Genomic DNA, 24,311 nt, shown 5'->3' on the forward strand with positions numbered 1-24,311 from the left:
TTTTATTTTTAAGGGGGGCAATTCAGGAATGAGTTATTTACAGTGGAATTTTTTGCATTTCTTATGGTTCTAGGAACCTCATATACAGTATATAAATATATATTGTGACATATATTGTGCATTTCAGTTCCTATTATGTTTTGAAACTTTAGTTGCTATTTTTTATTTTTTAAAATTTCATTTTATTGTTTAAGGTATTACAAATAGTAGTACATATGTCTCCTTTTTTTTCTCCATTGACCTTCCCTTGCCTATCCTTCCCCCTCTCCCCACATGTCCTCACCGCCCCCTCCTGTGTCTTGCGTCCATTGGTTATGCTTATATGCATGCATACAAGTCCTTTCGTTGCCTTTTTAAATTTTTTATTGATTTTGGAGAGGAAGGGAGAGGTAGGGAGAGAGGAAGGAATGAAGGGAGGGAGAGGGAGAGTGAGAAAGAGAGAGAAAATGAGAGAGAGAGAGAGGAGAAGAAGAAGAAGAAGAAGAAGAAGAAGAAGAAGAAGAAGAAGAAGAAGAAGAAGGAGAAGAGAGAATCTTTAATGATGACATAGAATCATTGATCAGCTGCCTCCTGCATGCCACTTACTGGGGATTGAATTTGGGACCCTTCAGTCTGCAGGTTGGCACTCTATCCATGGAGCCAAACCAGCTAGGGCTCTATTGCTTCCTTTTAAAATGCATTGCTGAAATAACATTGTTTCTATAACATTGAGAGTGAAATGTGCTTTGGTGGACAGATCCAAGAATTTTGTTGTATACATCAACTGTTTCTATGAAAAATATGTGATGTGAGTTCCAAAACATAACCTACAAGTGAACTTTTGGAATAGAGTCTATTTATGCACTGAAGATTGCCAGGTTATTTACAAAAAGAAATTCTGAAGTAATAGTTCTGGTCTGGCTATGACCATTGACCTCAGTCTCATTACACCAGAATCATAGTGTAACTCTGATTACAAATGACCTAGAGAAGTGTTGCTTCAAGTATGATCCTCAAATTAATTGCGTCACATTTACCTGAATGTGCGTATTAAAGCTCATAGAATGTACAGCACCAAGAGCGAACCTTAATGTATACTATGGACTTCAGCTGATAATGGATCAGTGTTGGTTCATTGATTGTAACATATGAGCCACATTGATGTGGTATGTTGATAGTGGGGAACACTGTGTATATGGGGGAGGGGACCTGTGGGAACTCTGTACTTTCTGCTTAATTTTGCTGTTAACTTGAAACTTCTCTAAAAAAAAAAAAATAAAGTTTATTAATTAAATAAACACCAAAGCTATTCCTTCGAACTTCATTTCATTTAAAATAAGCATCCAAGGTAAGTACTATGCTCATAGAAATTTGATAGCTATTACCTGACAATTATTATTTACATAAAAAAAAATTAGATGCTGTATGTGTTACCTAGTGGGTATGGATAAGTCAATAGAGAAGGTATCAGTACAGAGTGCATCAGGAGAGGAAAGGGTTTTTGAACTATGGGAAGAGTTCCCTGTGATTTAACTTTTAATAATTGCATTACTAATGTTTGTTTGACATCTGAATTTTATTTGTCATGTTTATGGTGAGAAAAATAGAGATGTGTTCTAACCAAAACTCGACAACCTAGAGTCACTAAATTTTTATCTCCCTACAGAATTAAAGTGATCATATTTATTGCCTCCTCTGCCTGGGTGGAGTCCCTTCCCTCCGTCCCTTTTGAAGGACACCTCTCAGAGACATTTGTTAAGGCTCAGGCTTGTCCCTCATCTGTCCAGCAGTGCTGTGACAAAATTCTTAGCTGGATTGAAAACAGCAACTCTGTAAGGAGCAAGTCACATGCCCATTAAAGGATCATGGGCTCTCCTTGGTGTCTCACTGAATTTATAGAGCCAGCTACACAGTTTGAGCTCTCTGGATGGAATCCCCCCCCCCAATGCTCCTAATCCCAAGATATATGCATTTGTAGGAATATTGCTAACAACAAAAACAAACCCCCAACCAACAAACAAACCTTATCAGTCTTATTAAAAATATTTGTAAAGGTGCCAGAAGAAAAAAATCATATTTAATCATGTAGAGGGAGCAATCTCTAGATCTCCATGAGGCCTCCATTGTGATGCAGAGTTGCAGGAACAAAGGGAGACAACAGGGGCATGTTGTTGGGGCATGGGCTCTGTGTCATCTAAAGCATGACATGTAAACAACACTATATGTGTCTGCCAAGAAAAATTAAAGCTCTAAAAACAGCAACAGCTGCCCTAGCCAGATTGGCTCAGTGGATAGAGCATCGGCCTGTGGACTGGAGTCCCACGTTCAATTCTGGCCAAGGGCACATGCCTGGGTTGCTGGCTCAATCCCCAGGGGGCGTGCAGGAGATAGCTGATCAATGATTCTCATCGTTAATGTTTCTATCTCTCTCTCTCCCTCTCCCTTCCTCTCTGAAATCAGTACAAATATATTAAAAAAACAAAATAGCGACAGCTGATACGTGCCAGAAATCGTGACAGACAGTTTACATGTGTTATCTTATGTTGTTTTCACAAAATCTCTATGAGGCAGGTTCTATTAATGTGCATACAGACAAGAATGCTGTGGCTTAGAGAGGTTTGCCCAAGTTCACAGAGCTAGCAGGTGGTAAACAATCAATTTCCAGGGCTGGCAGCAAGCACTGCTTCTGTAAAGGGCAGCAATGGAACTATTTCAGAAAGATGACTGTTTAGTCTATTATTGAGTGAAACTTGACTGTGTGTCAAGTTCCTCATTATAAAAATTCAAACTGAGGTGTTCTTTACTTCTCCTCTCTGTGCCTCAGCTTCCTCATTGGCGCTGGGTGAACCCACACGAATGAGTCCTCAACCCTGGCTGCACATAAGAACTTCCTGGGGAGTTTTCCTACCTGGATCCACCTCACGCTGACTGAACTAGACTCTCTGGGTGGTGATCAAGCACTGGAATCCTTTCTTTAAAGCTCCCTAGGCGACTGTGAAGAACAAAATGATTTCTGGCTCTAAATGTCATCCCTCTGTGACTGTACTTCAACTTTCCTTTCGCCTGATCCTCAGTGGAGATGAGAGGAGGGAGTTGGTCACTACCATCCCAACATCTGAAGAGTAATTAAGCTCACCACTAAAATTTTTCTCTAGGCTGACCCTTCCCTAAAAACAACAACAACAACAACAACAACAACAACACAGTTGTTCATGCTTTTAGAAGATTTTCCTGAAAAAGGAACTTCAAGAAGCTTCATCGGCTACCATGCACTGACCTATACAGCATCTTTGGGCCCCACATACCAAGGTCAGAACAGACTTTTTTCTTTTGAGATGGATGAACTTGAAACAGACCAACTGCATTTCTCTCACCTGGACAGTCACAGACTGTCTGGCTCGGTTTGCACTTTGGCACAAAAGGCCAGGCTCCGGTGGAGAACTATCAGGCCAGCAGTTGGAGTTTGCGCTGTGACTACTGGGCTTCCCGCCTTCTCTGGGACAAGGAACAGCTGTTTCCGATTTTCTTTGGAAGCCGCCCCCTAAAGAGGGCCCTGCGTCAGTTCCTGCTATCAGGGAGTGCTGCTGCCTTCCCTGCCGCATGAGGGGGCTCTATCCACCTTCTGCCTGGGCTGCTCTCCGGTGACCCGTCTGTATATGGCTTTCCCAGAACATATGTTGGGGTGACAGACATTCATACCACCGCTGCTTTTCTCCCTGGTTGAATTCTGCCCTCCAGATCTCTTGACAACATCGTCACTCTCGCTTTTGTGGGTTTTGACAGCACATCGACTTGCAGACAGCATCGAGTGGTAGCTGCCAGGATTCACATTTAAATTCCTGATTATTCCAGGCACCTCATCAAAGGTGACATGCTGAAGTTGGGTTACAGAGATGGTATCTACTGAGGCCAAACGGACTGTTCTCCCCAGATTCAAGGCCCAGATAATCCTGGGCAGTAAAGCAGGAAGAAAAAATAATGTTGGAAATGAATAAATACAGCGCTTGCTGCATATGAGCTGGCCAACTGACCGTGAAGACATGGTTCAAGGGTGATAATGCCAGAATGACAGCGACTTTTCCCCAAACAGTTTCTCGAGTTTAAATTTTAAATAGGCTACTTTAAAATGAATGCCTTAGCAATAAGAGAACCTTCTCTCTCCTATCAGTTTTCCTTGTCCCTATGCCACACATACTTACTGTGTATTTCATTTCTTCATAGTTTTGTTCTCCTTTGTTTAATAGTAATACTGTTTTCCCCCACAAGCTGACTTTTTAAGGCCTTCCCGCAGATGAAACCTTCTATGTCAAATTGTCCTTGGGATGCAGTCTTTGCTCATTACAGCATCATCTTTCACTGGTGCTGGAATAGGTCGGCTGCCAGGGAATGGCATTCACTCATTTTACACAGAGGTGACACCAACAAGTGCCCTCATGAAGCCACAGATGTCAGAACAGGATTGGATCTCAGAAATATGACCTAGTACCTATAACACTAAATATCTTCCCCAAAGGGACTTGGGGCAAACCCTGGGTCACTCATTTTTGAATCCCCGCTGCCTACCACTAGGCTTGGCATACTTGAAGCACACAAAAATGTTTTGTGAGTTGGATGCCATCGTTTTACCTATTGATTATCACACAGTTAAGTGCACAGAACTTTTTTGTGGCTGTTGAAATAAGGCCCATAGAGGTGCAGTAGATATGATTTGCCTAAAATGTCAGTGACAGTATATTGTTCTAATATACCTCTTCTTGATTCTTTAAAAATATGGGTATCTATGTGTAATGTGTAGGCAAATTTATTTCCTTAGCCATCAATGAAGGGACAAATTGCTTCATGTACAGAAGACACTGAGTGGGGACATGAATTAGATATTCACATATTTTTTCATGAAACAGATTCAATAAAAACAGTAAAAGTGCTCAACTATATTAAGCGCTTACTAGTATATCCTAGGAACTATCACACTAGAGACAACAGGTAAGATATACTCCTTAGAGAAAAAAAAATTGTAGGATTTTAGGGGGTCATATTTTGTGAAGCTCTGCAAACTTAACCTCCACATATTCATCTCAGCTGTATTTTGCTGGGCACTGTGTTCTTACCAGCCTACCAGGAGTTTAGAGCATGTTTCTACATTGCAAGAGGTAAGTGAAGTGACAGGTGACATTTTCATTGATTTCTTTGGCATCACAATGGCATCATTGAACATGTAGCAAGAATGTAAAGACCCACTCTGCCAAAAAAGTTTTATGTAGATAAAAAACAAATCGGAGAGGGAAGCTGAGGCCTAAGGAGATTTAACTAGAATTAAAACAAAGAAGACTAAGATTTCACATAGAAGGTGTTCTCTTAATAGGGCACATGGACAAAAATAGAGACTCTATGGTAAGTAGGAGAGAAGCCAGAGGGGTTCATTGTTGGGACACTAACCAGATGCATGAAGAAAATAAACTACTTTGGAGTACTGATGGGGGAGAACATTTTTTTTTTAATAGGTTTATGTGGGGTCTAGAAGCTTAAATGTGTAGATGAAAAAAAACCCCAAAAACTAGAAATGACAGATTTGCCCTGAAATCAAAAGCAATTTACTTTAACGAGCAAGTTTGTATTGCCTATTAAAATAAAAACTATAATTTTCAAAAGGCATAACTGATCAGTAACTAACTTCAAATACTGAGGTGTGTACCAATGCTATCCAGAATATGAAGATATGAAATTAGACTCAGTCTTATAAGAAAAAGGAATTGGCCATAGAGGAGTAATTTAGTAAGAAATATGTAAACCCGCCGAAACCGGTTTGGCTCAGTGGATAGAGCGTCAGCCTGAGGACTGAAGGGTCCCAGGTTCGATTCCGGTTAAGGGCATATACCTTGGTTGCGGGCACATTCCCAGTAGGGGACATGCAAGAGGCAGCCGATTGATGACTCTCTCTCATCGATGTTTTTAACTCTCTCTCTCCCTTCCTCTCTGTAAAAAATCAATAAAAAATATATTTAAAAAAAAGAAAGAAATATGTAAACCCCAGCTGTGTCTTACGAAGGTCATGATACTCCCTGCTTTCAGTTTTCATGATGATTCTGTTAAAAGGGAGAAGGCAAGAGATGGAAGAGGTGAGAGATGAACTTGATAGGTTTTAACCAAATCACAAGGCTTCATAAAGTTATGCTGAAAGGCTGACTGAAAATTTACTGGTAGGGCTAAATCTTGAATATCATGACTTGGTTGTATAAGGTTATATATATATATATATATATATATATATATATATATATATATATATATATAATATATAATATATATTTTTTATTTTTTATTTTTTTTATTTTTTATTTTATTGATTTTGTACAGAGCAGAAGGGAGAGAGATAGAGAGTTAGAAACATCAATGAGAGAGAGTCATCGATCAGCTGCCTCTTGCACACCCCCTACTGAGGATATGCCCGCAACCAAGGTACATGCCCTTGACCGGAATTGAACCCGGGACCTTGCAGTCCCCAAGCCGACACTCTATCCATTGAGCCAAACCGGTTTCGGCAGGTTTTTTATTTTTTTATTTTATTTGATTCCTTCCTTCTTGCTTTCTTCTAGCCAGTTTGATATTTACCCAGAGATCCCTTTTCAGGGACTGAAAAGATCAATCCTCATCTCAAGGACTGAAAAGATCATTGAAATGTCAAAACGACTTTGGCCATTGAAGTAGAGTGGATAATAGAGCATATGACAGCCATTCAAATCAGCATTGACTTTGCCCTCAGATTCCTAAATCACATTTGACTTTAACTCCACTAATTGGGGAAGGCTGAGAGGAAGGTACTGACTTTGAGGATATCATTTGAGGTTGGGTACAGGTTAAAGAGAGAGCTCCCTCTTTGAGTGCACCTGGTGCATTCATGATCTCAGTGTGTATTTGTTGAATGGACCATATTCAGTCTCAGAAGTCCAGATGTTCTCCAAGTTACTTCTAGGCCTGGGTAAATTGTAGGAGACAATCTCCAGCAACACATCCATGAGCGACTCTTGTAAAGTTCTCTTCTTTCCACCACTCCTTTGTATGTCCCCTTCCTCTGTACCCTGTGCTGTACCCTGGTTCTCTGGGTGAGTAGTACACAATACTGAAAACATGGGGGACCCCAGATGACCAGCAAGACATGGAAACGATGCCATTTGATAAATGTGTAACTAACCATTATAGATACAATATCTGTTTCTAAAGAAGTCAATAGCTTAAGGTAGAAGAGGGAGTAGCAATGAGTAGACCAATAGATGTGAATGAATCAAACTCATACCTTTTTGGGTCAGATTGCCAAAAAATATATTATACTTTCCACAGGATTTTAGTAATTAGTTTATGTGTGCCATGAGATGAAGGAGGTTGAAAATCACTGTTCTAGCAGTAGTGAACAAAAGAGCAATCATTCCTGCCCTTGTGAAACTTTGCTGGGGGAAGATAGACAACAAGAAAAAGGAGCAAAATATATCGTGGGTTAGATGAAATAAATGTAAAGCCTATATATGGTACATATTGACTATATTGCTCCCACACACATGCTTTTGTTGGATTCTTCCAACCCTATGGAGGATGGTGAAGAGGCTCTGAGATATTAAGGGACTTGCTCAAAGTCATGTGACTCATGTGCTAGAGTTGAGATCAGAAACAAAGTTTTTATCTCTAATCTGGGGCTCCATTCATTGTCAAGGTGTCTGCATGGACACCACATGGTATGGGAATCTAGTGAGGCAAGGAGGCTCCTCTGCTGTGGGCCAGGGTTTCTAAATTTGACTAATTTTACTCTCCCCCCCCCATATATATATTTTAAAAAATATATTTTATTTATTGATTTTAGAGAGGAAGGGAGAGGGAGAGAGAGAGAGAAATATCAGCGATGAGAGAGAATCACTGGTTGGCTGCCTCCTGCATGCCCCCTACTTGGGATGAAGCCTGCAACCCAGACATCGAACCCATGGCCTTTCAGTCTACAGGCTGATGCTCTATCCACTGAGACAAACCAGCCAGGGCCCAATATATATTTTTATTGATTTCAGAGAGAGAGAGGGAATGGGAGAGTTAGTAACATCAATGATGAGAGAGAATCATTGACAGGCTGCCACCTGCATGGCCCCCATTGGGGATCAAGCCCATTATCGAGGCATGTGCCCTGACCAGGAATCTAACCAGGAATCTTCTGGTTCATAGGTTAATGCTCAACCACTGAGCCACTGCAGCCGGGCTCATTTCACTCTTGGTAATGTGAATGAATGGGGCTGTGACAGCACGGTGCTGTGGGTAGGTATATGGTTGAGGGAGAAACCCTAGACAGACTTCTGCTTGAACTTTATTTTTCCCTTCCCTAGCCACCCATGCATTGCTAACAAGTCCCTAAAAAAGCCTTCATTGTGTTCACTGCTCCGAGGGCAGAGCTCTTCCCACCCTCGAGTGTACTCAAAGGACACCTTTGAAGGTATTCCCCGAATCGAAACATTTTACTGCTGGGAGAAACCTCAGATGCCATTTAGACAGTCTGCATCAAGGGAGCTTAATTCTGGGCTATTAAGATGTGGGTGAAAGGTTCCTCAAGTCTGTCAGAGAGAGCGCTAGCTCTGGGTGGTGCAAGCTCTTTCCACTAACCATGCTGCCTCTCACAGGGGGCCCTGGCCTGGCCTGGCACACATTCCGAAGCCTTTCTCAATTAGTTAAGTAAAATAAATTTATTCTCACTCCCTTTATTAGACCATTAAAAAGAGCTTAAGCCACTTACTAAATAAACGGTAGCTGGAGTCACCTCTTGATGGATAATCATGTTTTCTCATTTGCAGTGTGAGTACGAGAAGACAAAGTGACTTTAAAATGGCTGGGAGAGACCCAATTATCTGATAACAGTTCCAGAGACCACACACACAAGTGAAGAACAGACCTCTTTAAAAGTGGTGTCTGACAAGGTAAAGAGATACTTGTGGCACAGAAGCCATGGAGAATGTAATTATTTACAACTAATGCAAGAAGTTGAAAATAAAGCTTTCATTTCAGATCCTTTGTATCTGGATGAAACTTTAATTTTACATAATTAAATTGACTTCACAGTTCAGTGTGTTAAAATGTGCAATTAAGCAGCATTCCAGGGTGAAATGCCTACTGCTGCTGGCTCCTTTAGGAATCACGCTGCCGAACTTCCAAACAAGAATGAACAGCCTGCCTGTCCGCTGTCCAGAGCCAGGGACAGCACACAGCCCCAGGGGGACTCCCCAAAATCAGAGTTGGCAGTTGAGTTTGCATGCATCAGCTCCTACATAAAGTTAGTTGAATATTTATAGAGTTTTCATTTCTCTTTGTTTTTCAGTGTTTTTTTTTTTCTTTTATGAGAAAATATTCTGGGACGTTAGGAGCATGATAGATTATTAGCTTTATCTTTTACAGAAGTTCCTTCTAAAACAACACTGCATCATCAGAATTGTTGCTTTCTATTGTTGTGTCTTCAAACTCATTCCAATTTTGCCATTTCACATTTTAGGATATATTTTAGCTAAGGACCTCTTTTAATTTAACTTTGCACTCCTGGAAAAGGAGGGCTTAGAGAATGTTGTGGGAGGTGTTGAAGGGAGACATTGAAATGGTATTGGGGTGAGTTCACTGGGAATTGATCTGAAGGAGCAGTGGTCTATACAGACGGAGTCATTCACCGTGTATCTCCCCCTCATTTTCCCTTTGAATAGCATCTCTGTGACAGTTAATTTATGGCTCAGCAGTATCCTATATCCCCTCTCATTTTAAGACTCTGAGTGGAAAATTGCTCAATTAGAACTCAGTTCTCTTCCCTTCTTTAGTATATTCTAGAATTGCTCAATTAGAAAATTGCTCAATTAGAACTGAGTTCTCTTCCCTTCTTTAGTATATTCTAGAATTCATGTAGTGGTAATTCTTGTTTTGTCCATTGGGTGGTTGTCAGGAAGGACTCATCAACTTAAGCAATATCCTTGTAATGACACATGGAAAACCTGAACCCATTTGGTGGCTTCATCAGATAAATGGGGAAGAATGTTGTTGCTACATTAATTTCAAAAACCACAAAAAGAATATATATATGATCATGACATGAAACCACTTAGGACATGAGACCACTTAAGACAAACTCCAGCCACTCACCAGGCAGCACCATCCCCTGATTGGCCCGCCCAGTAGCCCATCAGCCCAGTAGCCCAGTGGCCCAGTGGCCCAGTAGCCCAGTAGCCCAGTGGCCCGCCCAATCACCCATCCACCTTCACTGGTTGCCACTGTCCCCCACCCCCATTGCCATCCCCTCTCTCTGCCCTCTGGCACATGCCTTGGCTGGCCTGGTGCCGCCTGCTCGCTGGCCCCACCCCCCACCGACTGGTCATTTGGCTGTTCGGTCTATTTGCATATTACACTTCTATTATATAGGATAAGTTAGGATGATCAATAGACCATAAAACTGGAAGATTATAAAAGATATAGTGTATATGGTGATATCCTATGTAATAAAAGAGAAACATGTAAATTGACCATACCTCTGATATGCTCACCAGCCAATCAGGAGTATGCAAATTAACCAGACAAAGATGGTGGGTTAATTTGCATACACAGGAACTGGGCAGAGAGCAGAGCCGGAGAGCCAGTGGAGAGTGAAGCATCTTGGGGAACTTGGCTCCCCAAGCTGCCAGATGGAGAGCAGAGAGGGAGAGCTGGCATCTTGGAGGATTTGGCAGAGCAGGAGGCTGTGGGTGGAGACAGAGAAGGAAGGGAGCACCAAGAGCATGGGGAGCACCAGGAATTCTGGGCATAGTAGTTCTGGTTGAAGCCCCAGGACTGGAAGCAGGAGCCCAGAGCCACTGGAGCACCAGGAATGCTGGGAATCATAGTTCTGGTGGCAGATGGATCTCCTAGAGTCTAGGACCTAGACACTAGAGCAAGTTACTGTTGTGCTGGGGGATGGAGGGAAAGCAAAGGTGAGAGATATAAGTAAAGTCAGAGTGTCTAGGAAAAATTAAAGGGAAGATATCCTAAACTTTCAGGAAATCTCTACCAACAAAGCAAAGAAAAACCAAAGCCTCTATTATTCTGTGAGCAACAAACGAAACTGGGTTGGAGTCTCAGACAATTCGCTCATATGATTGCAAAGACAGTCAGAAACTCCCGGATTGAAGAGGCCTCCCCTGAGGGCTTCCAAATTGGAGAGGGTGCAGGTAGGGCTGAGGGACCCCCTGCCGCCATGTATGAATTTTCATGCACCGGGTCCCTAGTAATGTATATAAGAATGCATGATGTATTACTCTTCGGCATCAAGGCTTGAGATATGGTGTTATTTGCTTCCATGATACCAGAAGGCATGATGGAGTTACAAAACTCTTCTAAAATTTTGTGAGTTTGTTTTACCTCTGTCTCATTGAATTGCCTTAGAACACAAAAGAGGCCTTGATGACCAAGAGATATCTTTATAGTTTTATCAGAAAAAATTAATAGTGAAAAATAATGTCTTAATAAGTTAAAAGTTATATTACTATATCCATGCAAATCGTAAACACACCCATTTATAATCAATTTCATAATTACAAATTAATCTTATCTTACAGCTATTTCTTCCCTTATAATCTATAGAATATTAATGGTATTTAGTTTAGGTTATTGCATGCACTTGAAAGCCATAAAATTACTGTTTAGTGAAACTATGTTCATGCACAAACATACAAGCAATTGGTCTTCCCTCAAGCAATCTAACTTTGGAAGCTTCACATAGAACAAGTGTTTAAATAATATCAAATAATAAGTGCTACTTTGAACAGCAACTATAAACCTTACATCATTTTTCAGAAACATGCACGTTTGATTTTCTATAAGGCTTAGGATTCCGATCTCACTGTATACAGAGCCTATTGTACAAGGATCTGAGCTGCCTGCAGAGTAGAGCAGCTGTTATCTTCACAGAGTTCCAGGTAAAGGAATTCTAGTTGTGAAATAAAAGTGTGGTACAATTGAATGCTTCACGTTGTGGCCGGATACTCTTTGCTAGTTTATTAAATCTGTCTTGATACCATTACTGATTTCAGTCCTTCAGAACCAAATGGAATAAACTACGGATACATGCAAATGTAATACACACAATGGAGAAGATCATGAATACAGAAAAATGATACACTGTCCCTAAACCTTATATTAGCCTCTTAACTTTCTTTTCCATCAACCCTTTTAGTAAAGTGTTTCAAATATATCATTGAATGGGACAAGATGCTTTCTTTGACGAAAACCGAAACAGAAAGGATTAGAAATCAACATTTAACTGAGTCAACCAGAAGAAAAGACCCTTTTTGAAAACTGGAGAGTGTTATCCCATCAAGCTAGCTGTTCCTTTCTAAAGCATGAATTCAGAATTGTTGTTACTTGTACCTGTGGACAGGAGTTAGAATTTCTATTCGCCAAGTAAAAATCTTCCTGTTTCTCTCTCTCTCTCTTTTAAATTTTCTTCTAATTTGTGGTCAAAGGATGTCTGGAAAGTTAAAGGTTCTCAGAATAACTTTGAGTTGTGCAGTGAATAAAGAACATTCTGGTACATTACTGGATCGTGGAGATCAAGAATTTGTGGAACAAAGTGGTGTTTTCTTGAACTCATTTTCTAGGGCAAGGTAACTTATTTGGATATTGAGCTGTCCTTATGAACTTTGAAGTGACATTACTGGACAGAGACTCGTGTACATCCAGCAAGTCCAGAGATAACAGAGAAGGTCCCCAAATTAATGAGCACACATGAGAGCACTTTAAATTTGTTACATGCTTTATAAAGTATAATACCTAACTTCACATTATCATTTTTTATTTTGAAAGTAGTTGCATTTTTAAGAAGTAGCTTGCCTGTGTAAAGGTTATTTTTTGTGTTTAGGATGTTTTTGACAGAGCCAAGTAAACTAATATGTGTTCTGTCTATAAATCACGGAGATAAAGCATTTGTGGATGAACCTTGCTGCTTTCCCAGACTTCTCAATTTTCTCTCCTCATAGTTCATAGTTTATAAGCATAAACAGTGATGGCCTACGTGCTACACTATCACTATTTGAGATATTCATATAGACACTAATCTATGCTTGGGCTTGTTGAAGCAGTGAAGAGTCTCTGATGTTAGCAACTACTTGAAATAAGCTAAATTTCATAATTCAAGGATGGATTTAGTTCCCAACGAGAAATAAAAGCCAGAAGAAGGAAGCACTCAATTGAAGGTACTGATATAAGTTTAAAGTGTTAAAGTTAAAGATAATATAAATAGAAAACAGTTAAATGAATCTAAGTCTGTACAGAGACAAATTCTATCCCAAGAAATTGGCTTAGAAATCTAAGAAAGAAAGTTGAAAGATTCATCTTGAATAATGACTTGATACCTTATTGCCCTACTATAATGTTTCTGTATCATCCACTAGTCAATGTCCTGTTTTATAACCTAGTTTCTTTGTGTTTCAGAAGGTATTTTATTTTTGAGAAAAGTCTGAGGACTTTTGATTATCCAGATAACACATTGAAAATTCAGCTAATTGGGTAATGACTTAAATACCTAACTGTAACTTTAGGGCCAGTATTATTACTTTTCTCTGAGAGAATGAGTCTGAATTCAAATAAAGTGATTGTGAACAGTTTAGTCAAATAGACAAAACAAAGTTCTATTCATAGCCATTAACTCAAGGAAGAGAAGAAACTGGAAAAATGTATTTAAATAATAATAGTGGACTCAGAGAGCTTCAGAAAGGTAAATGTAAAAATTAAATATTTTAATTGTGGAAACTTCTGTAGTTGAGTCTGGGGGAAACTAGATAGCATTTAAAAGATGTAGCAAATTAGACCCACAGGGGAAGCACTGATACTTGATAGGAAATAATAGAAAGTATTGTTTTTGTGTTTAGACATCCAGGTAAGAGTTCTCCAAAGCAATCTTACCTTTGTTTTCAGCCTTCAGTTCCTCAGCCATCAAGCTGTCTTGTCGGTTACCAAGCACAAATGCCAGAAACGAGAGGATCAGGGCATCCAGAATCCCAATAATAGCCAGGATGTACGCCCAGCGGACGGAGCAAGCCCCGAGGGTGTACTTGTCTGTCTTTTCTCCACACATCCGTTTTACTTCTTCTGAATCCCAGCCATCAGGGAAGATCATACAGCCAAGCACAAGGCAGGCCGCTGAGAGAGGGCAAAAACAAAAAGAAAACAAAAGGAGTTAACATAAATTAAAAAAAACACACACATTTTAAATGTGCCCTTGACCAAAATCGAACTCCTTGACCAAAATGGAAAACATGAATGCTTATATAATAGGGTACTGAAAAATAAAATAATTGCATTAAAAAGTGTTCAAAACATAAGTGAAATCTCTGATTAAAATCCAATTTTAAAATAAATCCTATCCTTTTTAAAACTGTGTCTCTAGGTAACTGTTGTGTAACACATTTTATTTTCTGACAATGTATTATCAAAATATACATTTTCTTCTTTGCCATATCCAAACTTCTACTTAGCGGTTTTATTTTTGAAAGGCTGGGGCCCCCGAAAGTTATAGTGTGTTTAAGATTAATTTAAGCCATTAAAATAGCTTAGGCTCTGTTGGTTTCTTTGGAAAGGTATTATTATGCTCTGCCTTAATGCTTGAATGCTATAATAAATTCTGTTTTCTGGCATTCGATTAGCCAGAACCTTATTAACCTGCAAGATTTGCACAGCCACTGAAAACAAACAGCTGTTCCTAATCCTGACTAAGAAGTACCTGCAAGATCCTAGGCTAATGTCTCTGTCAATAAAAAATTAAATACTATTCCTCTTGGCTTTATAATTAATTGCTTCTAATTCTTTACAAATTATTCATCCTATGAGATGTAACACCATAGTTACACTAAACAGTAGACTATACAAAGCCCTGGAACGTTTGATGAATTTGGACATGCTATTTTCTGACCACGAGGGATAATGGAGAATTAGTTCCAATTCGGCTAATATCCAAAAATAGGTTTCTTATTAGAATGTCACCTAGGAAATGACTACCTTACATGCAGCTATATATATTCCTTCATTTTGGCAGCAGGTTTTCTGCAAGTATATCAGAGGGACATTCTTGAATGTTAAAGAGAAACGAGAGCCAAGTTGGAAGTGAGCAGAGAAGGATGAAAAACAAAACAAATAGTGTCCTTACTGTATGATTTCATGATGTCTTCTAATCTAAAATACATAATAAAGGAATCCTTGTGAGGGCATGATTGTGATTGAAATTTTAAGCATATTCCAAATGATTAGGAAGCATCTGCATGCTGAAGGGAAGCTCTGTGTGGAGATGGATGTCCACAATGGGCTCTTACCAAATAGGACACAAACAGCTAGTGGTTCCCCAGAGCCACTAATTGCTCAGGGATTTGTTTTTTAATTCCCCCCCCCCCCCCAAGAGCTGAATATAAGCTCTGTGAAGGAAATATCCTTAGAAGAACCCACAAATGTTTTTAATTAGGTCTTTTTCAAAAGGAAAATGAAGTGAGATGAAAAAAGCAACAGGAGGCCGGCCTATGATTTGGGTCACTTGGGTCTCCTGAATTTGCTGGTCCAACTGTCCTCAACAAGATCGTTAACATCAGGAGCCTGAGAACTGCTTATTTTTTGGACAGGAAGAGGAATTCTAAATTCATTCTTTAAAAAGTCTATGCCCTGTTGCACAAAAAGCATGATAAACTGCCTCATGCTGTTGAAACACTCAAAGGGAACTTGGTGAACAATGCCCTAACTGGTTTGGCTCAGTGGATAGAGCATCGGCCTGCGGACTGAAGGGTCCGGGGTTTGATTCCAGTCAAGGGCATGTACCTTTGTTGCTGGCACATCCCCAGGGGGTGTGTGCAGGAGACAGTTAATCGATGTTTCTCTCTCATTGATCTTTCTAACTCTCTATCCCTCTCCTTTCCTCTCTGTAAAAAAAAAAAATAAAAAATAAAAAAAAAATATATATATGTATATATACACACACACACACACACACACACACACACACACACACACACACACATATATACCATCTCATTTAATTCTCAAACAAAGCAAAGGGCAGCATGAGAACACTTCTTCCTGGCTCCTCTAGTTTTTACAAAGAGGGATTTCCCCTGAAATACCATTGACCCTTTATCTCATTCCTTGTTCATCTCCATGGAGATGGGGTGAGTTCACCAAGGAATATCTGGTGGAGAGGAAGTGGAGTACCAGCTGAGCCCCTTCCTCCCTTTAGCTCAGGAGCTGTTTGTTTGTGGGAACCTATGTTCCCTCCCCCGGGAGGCAGATTTGATACAGCCTGGGCTTGGGTTTCCAGTGCTGCCAGCAAGTAGGAAGATAAGTATGCCAACCTTTGGGGGTGCAGATTAGAAAGCCCTTTTGGCTAAGAAACCCAGGTCCATATTCTTCAGCCTTTGTCCTAATAAAGGTGATATTTTGGTCTGCATCTTCCAGCTCTTCTCTCTCTCATCTGGTTGAGAGCTTGGGAGGGAGCTTGGGAGGGTTCCACAGTTCTGGAGGCTGGAAGTCTGAGATCAGAGTATCAGCATTGTCCATTCCGATGGGGCAACTCTTCTAGGATGTATATAGAAGATTGATTCTTGTCCTAACTTCACGTGGTGGAAAGAAGTTAGCTGGCTCTCTGGCCTCTTTGTATAAAGACAACAATCTCATTCATGAGGGCTCCACACTCATTATCTAATTACCACTCAAAGGCTCTAGCTCCTACTACTGGGATTAGTGTTTCAACCTACTAATTTTGGGGGAACATAAGTATTTAGACCATTGCATAGGGGGAACAGAGGGCTGTCATTCATTGCTTTCCACCAACTGCAACATTATTATTTTTTTGTACAGATGAGGAGCTCCCAAACAATATAACCAGGATTTGAATTCAGGCAGTATAGCTTTGGAACCTATGGTTTTAAAACCATCGATGCTATCATCCTTTACTTATCAATAGTAATGATGCTTGCTATAATCACTTTAGAGTATTAGTTTTAGTTCTACGGACACGTTCAGTCTTGGCAGTGCTTAACATATTGTTTATAAGTTAGACATTTATTTTTTTGAGTATAAGAGCTACTAGTTAGATAACACTTAGAAGCTGTTAGCTTTTGTATGTATAAATATTTCTTTTGTTTATACTAGTATTTCACCAACACATAATTTCATCTTATATGTAGTGCCAAGAACATTAGAGTACTTATAAATTCTAAGTGTGTGGGAATTAATTAAGTTTACTGCATAAATATATGTAACTTAGTTTTAAACATGTCACAAGAAAATTATCCCTATCTTTTTTTTTCTTTTTTAAAAAAATTATTTATTTATTCATCCCTATCTTTTGGATTGACATTTTAAGTTGGCTATAAAGGTCCCTTCCCCTGACTGGCCCTGCCCCTGATTGGCCCCCCTATCCCGACATGGGTGGGGCCAGCCAGCCAACCACCTGTGGCCCCTCCCCCTGGCCAGCCAGGCCTGATTGGCCCAATCAGGGAGGGCCAGCCAGACCCTACTTGTGCATGAATTCCTGTACTGGTCCTCTAGTATGTAGAATAATTCCTGCTTAAGGTAAACATTCATGTTATTCATGAATTACTTAGGTTCAATTTAACTTTTGTGAAGATTTCTTTCTTTCAAAAGATAGTGTTTTAATGAACATCTCAATAAACATACAACTGAAAGTCCTGGCAGGTCACAAACATGTCTGAAATTTGCAGGTGAGCTCTGACTTAGGCAGCATTTTCACTTGCTCTCCACTCTGACTCACCAAAAGACTCTAGCACAGTTGGCTAGAGTTAGATAAGGTGGGAACCTCAAGCCAATTTATCAGCATTTAATTTCTCAGTTGAAGGGGCCTTAGGAGCCACTGAATTCCTTCTCAGATGATTGAGTCATCTGACTATTGGACTGAGTCACCAGGAATAGAGTGCCCATTGCAGACTCTTTCCTGAAACAGAATTTGGCACCAATCATGGCAGCACAGTTTTCTTTTACACAAGTTGATCACTTTTAATTTTATGCCTTTGAAATAACATTTATTGCTTTAGAAACTTCAAATGGCAAAAACTGTCCAAAGAAAACACATGGAAAAATATATAGTACACTAAAAATATTAGAGTGGAACTAAGTTCAAGAAAAGAGTGCTTCTCCAATCACCCTTACTTTCAAGGGGGCATCTTATACCATATTTGCACATGTTTAATAGACTGTCAGGTTACATTTTCTCACAATTCGGCTGATTATCTATAATCTATCTATCTATCTATCTATCTATCTATCTATCTATCTATCATTATCATCTATCTATCTATCTATCTATCTATCTATCTATCTATCTATCATCTTTCATCATCTATCTATCTGGCATCTATCTATCTATCTTCTATCTATCTATCTATCTATCTATCTATCTATCTATCTATCTATCTATCTATCCATTCATCCATCCCTCTACCCCAGACCTGGTCCTTATTTATTGTAGTTTAGAGAAAAGTTACATAAGGGATGGAGTGCTGTCAATCTCTTGCAGGGAAAGCATATGATACATTCAGGACAGACATGATCTGGATGAGACACTGAATTATTTTTCACTGCAATGAAAAGAGCAGCACAGCACTGTGGGGCTCTGGATAACAAATCTTTGGGGTTGAGTGCTCCTTATGCCTAATGTGCTCCTCTTCAGAGTTATTTCCTCCATCTGAACACCTCGTCCCTTGGATACATAAGATCAAGGTTACATGAACTCTAGGGAACTGATTTATTACATTTAAAACAAAAACTACTAAAGTAAAAGACCATTATTTGAGTTTTTAAATTTTTTGATCCCTGCCCTCATCAGATTTCCCTTAAATGTTAGTTGTTTTTTTTTTTTTCAGACTTCTATTCTCTTTGCTGCTCCTTTGAAAAAAATTATTTATTCAGACTTGGGAAAATAATTTGAGATATATTAGGCTATGACCAATCTATCGTAAAATTTTCCAGTAATTTATATTTTTTATTGAGAATGCTGCTGCTTTAGAACAAGAATGTGTTCTCAGAGAAACCAAATTGGAACTGTCAGTAGTTATCAAAAAAAGGTATAGGACAAAATCCAGTTCAAAAGATGGTGAGAGAAGTCAGCATGTTAAATGTCCTATCAAAAGATTTTCACACATCTTTCAACTTCAAATTCTAAAAGCAGTAGCCAAAATGTTATAGATAAAACCTTGATCGATATGACATTTGAAGAAAAATGCCTGAAGAACAATGCCTTCTCTTGGCTAACATAAAACTTAACCCAGTCTTAACTTGCCAGTGAAATTCCCACAAGGTATCTTAGCTTTAACGTGGGCACTAGAGTAGCTGTGGGGAAGGTTCTAGAAACTGAGCAGGGAGCTTGGGCTTTTGCTCTTTGCCTTAGGAATCTTTCCTCCCCTTGAGGCCCTGTACTTTCATCCTTTAACCATGGCCCCAGGTTCCTTCTTGGTATTAAAAAAATCTATTGTAATTTATTTACCACTCTTATATCTGAGGCTGAGGTATTCTGATGGAAATATAGTACTTTGCTGATTTAAAGCATTTTAAATTCTGGGGTGATGTTCATATAAATTACTGATACACTGCTTAGTTAGAAACATTTAATACAGTGATAGGACAGTACACTTGTTCAAACGTTTCACTAAAGAATTCCTTTGCTTCTTTCAGGTTTGTCTGTTTGTTTTGTTTTATCGCTATTTGAATCCAGAATACCAGTTGCATGTTCACCCAGAGTAGGGGATATTAATTCTTATTGGAGACCAATATATGACCATGAGTACTTAAAAATTCTGCATGGAAATTAAGAACAGTCTAGATTCTGGTGGTCCATGAGTTTCCAAAAATTGAGGTCTGGAGCAGCCATGATCTGGGTCTTGGTCCTGGTCCCTATTTTTATCTGAGCCCAGCTCGAAGGAGATAAAAAGATGAACACACATTATCCAGCCTACAATACTGTGTGTTCTCCCTTGTCAAGTTATTGTTTGTAGTTTTCAAAGAGAAGCTGATTTTTATATATAAAAGAAATATCATTTGGGACAAATTGTAATTTTGTTGATTCGAGAGTCAAACACAATCTAGATTAGACATTTCCTCATTTGTATTGTGTATTCATTTTCTATTGCTACTCTAATGAATCACTACAAACTTAGTGGCTTAAAACAACACAAACTTATTATCTTATTGTTCTAAGATCAGAATGCTGAAATGGGGCTTACTGGGCTAAAGTCAAGGTGTTGGTAGGATTGCTGCATTCCTTCATGGAAGCACTAGGGTTAATCCATTTCCTTGCCTTTTCCAGTTTATAGAGCAGTGATTCTCAACCTTTCTAATGCCTCGACCCTTTAATACAGTTCCTCATGTTGTGGTGACCCCAACCATAAAATTATTTTCGTTACTACTTCATAACTGTATTGCTATTATTAGAATTTTAATGTAAATATCTGTGTTTTCCCATGGTCTTAGGCTCTTCTCAACCTGTGTCTGTGGGGAGGGGGGGTTGGGGGGGAAGAGAGAGACACTGGGGTTTGAACCAGTGACCCTTAGGTGCACAGCATAAAATAGTGCTCAACCAACTGAGCCACACTGGCCAGAATTGGACCAACATTTGATATTATTTTTAACCTGTTTGTCTGGAGCCTGCTATCTTTCCTGGCTTTGACTGTGTAACATTTTTTTTTTTCTTAAACCCTTAAAGGCAAGCTTGAATCATATGCTCAGGTTAGATCACCTTGACCAAAGCAAGCAATGTTCATAAAGGCCATGACTTGGGGACCTTCTTCCTGCAGGACCCAATTCACTGCTTGCTCACCTCTCTGACCTGAATAATGCCTCCAGCTTGTTTCTAGCCTAACTTTGGAATCCTTTGGGACTGAATACTGGCTATTCCCATTAGTGACTCTGTGTAAGATCAATCTTGCTAGTCCAAACTTTCTCCCTTTCAGCATTGCTACCAAACAGCATGCTATTTGCCTGAACCCATCTAAACCATTGTAAACAAGGCCATCTCAACAACCCCAGTCCTATAGAGGCTGTTACCAAAGACTATACTGTTTTCATTCCTCAAAATGTGGGTGACCAATGTGAATCTCTCTGCTATCTGCAGAATGATGGTGTTAGTAAAGTTTCCTAGTGCTTTTGCCATTTGTCACACTTGGAAATTTGAATAAGATTGTATTTGGGTGGTGCCCCTTACATCTAGGTACTGATGCACTCAATCTGTGTGCTCAACCTTCAGATCTAACTTCACAAAGATAGGCAACACACTCAAAGGTCCAGGTGTAGTTTCATGTAGGTGGAATTTGTTATGGGTCTAATGTGTAGGAGGAGCTCAATACCTCAATTCTTTTTAAAAAAAATATATATTTTATTGATTTTTTACAGAGAGGAAGAGAGAGGGATAAAGAACCAGAAACATTGATGAGAGAGAAACATCGACCAGCTGCCTCCTGCACACCCCCTACCAGGGATGTGCCCGCAAACAAGGTATATGCCCTTGACCAGAATCAAACCTGGGACCCTTCAGTCCGCAGACCGACGATCCATCCACTGTGCCAAACCGGTTTCAGCACAATACCTCAATTCTTATCCATTATTCCCATGTTATCAGTGCTGATCCATGAACACTAATGGTATTATTTTTATATAAAGCCAGAGTCATCAATTAGGTGTCTGAGAGCCCAGAATCCCCAATGAGATTTGTAGTTTGAGCAAATGTTAAAGGAAATAAGAATTTATCAGGGAGCCAAAACCGGTTTGGCTCAGTGGTAGAGCGTCGGTCTGCGGACTGAAAGGTCCTGGGTTCGATTCCGGTCAAGGGCATGTACCTTGGTTGCGGGCACATCCCCAGTGGGGGGTGTGTAAGAGGCAGATGGTCGATGTTTCTCTCTCATTGACGTTTCTAGCTCTCTATCTCTCTCCCTTCCTCTCTGTAAAAAAATCAATAAAATATATTTAAAAAAAAAGAATTTGTCAGGAAAATTGTAGTAACAACTAGCAGTGCCTTTTTTAAAAAAATATTTTGATTATATAAAAATAATAACTAACATTATTGAGCACTCATACCAGGCACTCTCTTATAGGAATCAACTCCTTTAAACCTCACTCCAACTCTATGAAGTAGGGGCTAATATTACTCCTATTTTTATACAAGTTGAAATAACAATAGAGAACTTAAGAAACTTGAAGAATGTCACTGGTAGTAAATTAGGTACCAGGATTGACAGCTTGGATTGTATGACTGTAGTTATATCCCTTAGCCATTTTAAAATGATTGAGTTTAACTTTTACTATTTCAGGAAAATAGATACCTTTCCTCTCACAGTAAAATTAAAATGCCAATAAAGACACATTCACCTAACTACTGGCGAGACTGAGGTAGATAATCTGATAAAAGACCAGTCTTGACCTAATTAAATAGAGTCAATAATTAAGGTTAAAGCAGATTGGAAAAAATATAAAAATACTTGTGTTGCAGTACATGGCTAGAAGGCCATTATTGAGAAATGTTATTGTGGTGGAACAATATAAGGGCTCCCATGAACTTTAAGATATGGGCCAACTTATCTCAAAGTATTGGCATTCTGAGATGTCAAACTGGCATCTCTAGAAATAACTGGTAACAAAATCTCAGTAAGCTAAAATGCAGAAACTTAATTGATTTTGGTTGTTGAACTTTAGAGTACTATATTCCTAGTTAAGGGAGTTGCTGTCAGCATCTGATGAGTCTTAAGAGAAGCCATTTTCTGGATGGCCAGAAATGAAGCCATTTTACATATCCAATAGCCTTTTCAGTCAGGCAACTCTTATTCATGCCCCAGGTCTGGAGATCGTGGTAATCAAGTTAAGTCTAATTCCTTCTCCCAATGGACTTATAACCTAAAAAGTACCCAGCTTATCTGATGTAATGAGTAACCAAGTGAGAAACAAAACAAAAACGCAAACATAGACTACTGAGTGTGATGCTTTGGAATTGCAAAAAAATTTACTGAAAGGGAACACTGAAGATTTTTAGTCCTGAACCATTATTCTTTCAACCAGATCCAAGAGTTGCAAGAGGACTGGGGCACAGAGGATTGAGAATTGAAGGAGGGAGGTAAAACAGTATGTGTAGGCATGATTTTTAAATTATATCATATAAATATTAAAATCTAGATAGACATATAACTATTAAGAATAGGAAGGTAATCAGTATCAAAATACTTAAAATTACCAGGGAGGGCAAGAGGGATTTTTCAAAAGGTAATAATTCCAGCAAAAGGATGGTGAACTTGGCCTATAGTCTCTAGCTGAGGGGGTTGGGAATGTCTCTTTTATATTCCAATAAGATTAAAACCTATGCTCCTTCTATTGTCAATACTGTAGCATATTATTCATCTCTTTTACTGGAAGCATAATAAATATCAGCACTTGATATTTCCAGAGTGAAAGTTATGTTTCCTTGAAAGAGTCCAAATAACAAGAAAAATGATTTATCATTACCGTATTTGGCATAAGAATACTTCATATCTTTTTTCAGTATCAGATTTTAGAATGGTGCCTAGAGACCTCAATAATCTATGGACTGTAAAAGCTGATAAGAACCTCGCTCTTGGGTCTTTCTACATGATGATGGGTGTTTGGTTGTTTCTACCTGCCCTCCGTGCTGGCCCTTGGAAGTGAGGGGAAGAGTTCTAGGCACTTAGACTCCTTTATTTATTTCTGAAATACAGGTTTTTGATGTCTTCTCTGATGTCCCTCTGGACTTCCCTATCACTATTTTGGGAATTAAGTAACATTTAATGATTTTAGATTACTCTTGCTTGGTTTGGCTAGTAGTATCTTGACTGAATATGTCCTCTCATCTTTTCTTCTTTTATGCATCTTCCTTCCTGCCTTGGGTAGGTGGCGGGGGTGGGGGCACATTGGCTCCTTACATCTGCAGGAAGTGTTTTCAGTCATACTGATGCAACCAGTGGAGAACTCACCATAATGAAGCCAGTATTCAGAAAGATATTTAAAAACCCCACACTAGAGCTCTAACCTGTTTGGCTCAGTGGATAGAGCATCAGCCTGGGGACTGAAGAGTCCTGGGTTCTATTCTAGTCAAGGGCACATGACCGGGTTGCGTGCTCGATCCCCAATTAGGGGTATAGAGAAGGCAGCTGATCAATGATTCTCTCTTATCATTGATGTTTCTGTCTCTTCCTCTCTGAAATCAGGAAAAAGATATTTTAAAAAAAAAACTACTAGAGAAAATAGAAAAGACACAGCTCTGTATCTCAAATTCCTCATGGGTCAGAGGAGGAGAAGAAACATCCTCCTTGTGG

General features: G+C 39.4%; 1 protein-coding gene across 4 annotated transcripts in view; it reads right to left on the reverse strand.

Annotated features, from left to right (window-relative positions):
- The window catches only part of LHFPL3 (LHFPL tetraspan subfamily member 3), a 392,623-nt gene that overhangs the window by 100,512 nt on the left and 267,800 nt on the right, over positions 1–24,311 (reverse strand). For all 4 annotated transcript variants that reach the window (XM_084897863.1, XM_084897865.1, XM_084897864.1 and 1 more), the window contains exon 2: positions 13,912–14,148. In XM_084897863.1, the coding sequence (XP_084753989.1) occupies positions 13,912–14,148 (237 nt within the window). The remainder of the gene's footprint in view (positions 1–13,911; positions 14,149–24,311) is intronic.

Source organism: Pipistrellus hanaki, assembly GCF_964339955.1.
Source record: "Pipistrellus hanaki genome assembly, chromosome: 10".
Taxonomy (NCBI): domain Eukaryota; kingdom Metazoa; phylum Chordata; class Mammalia; order Chiroptera; family Vespertilionidae; genus Pipistrellus; species Pipistrellus hanaki.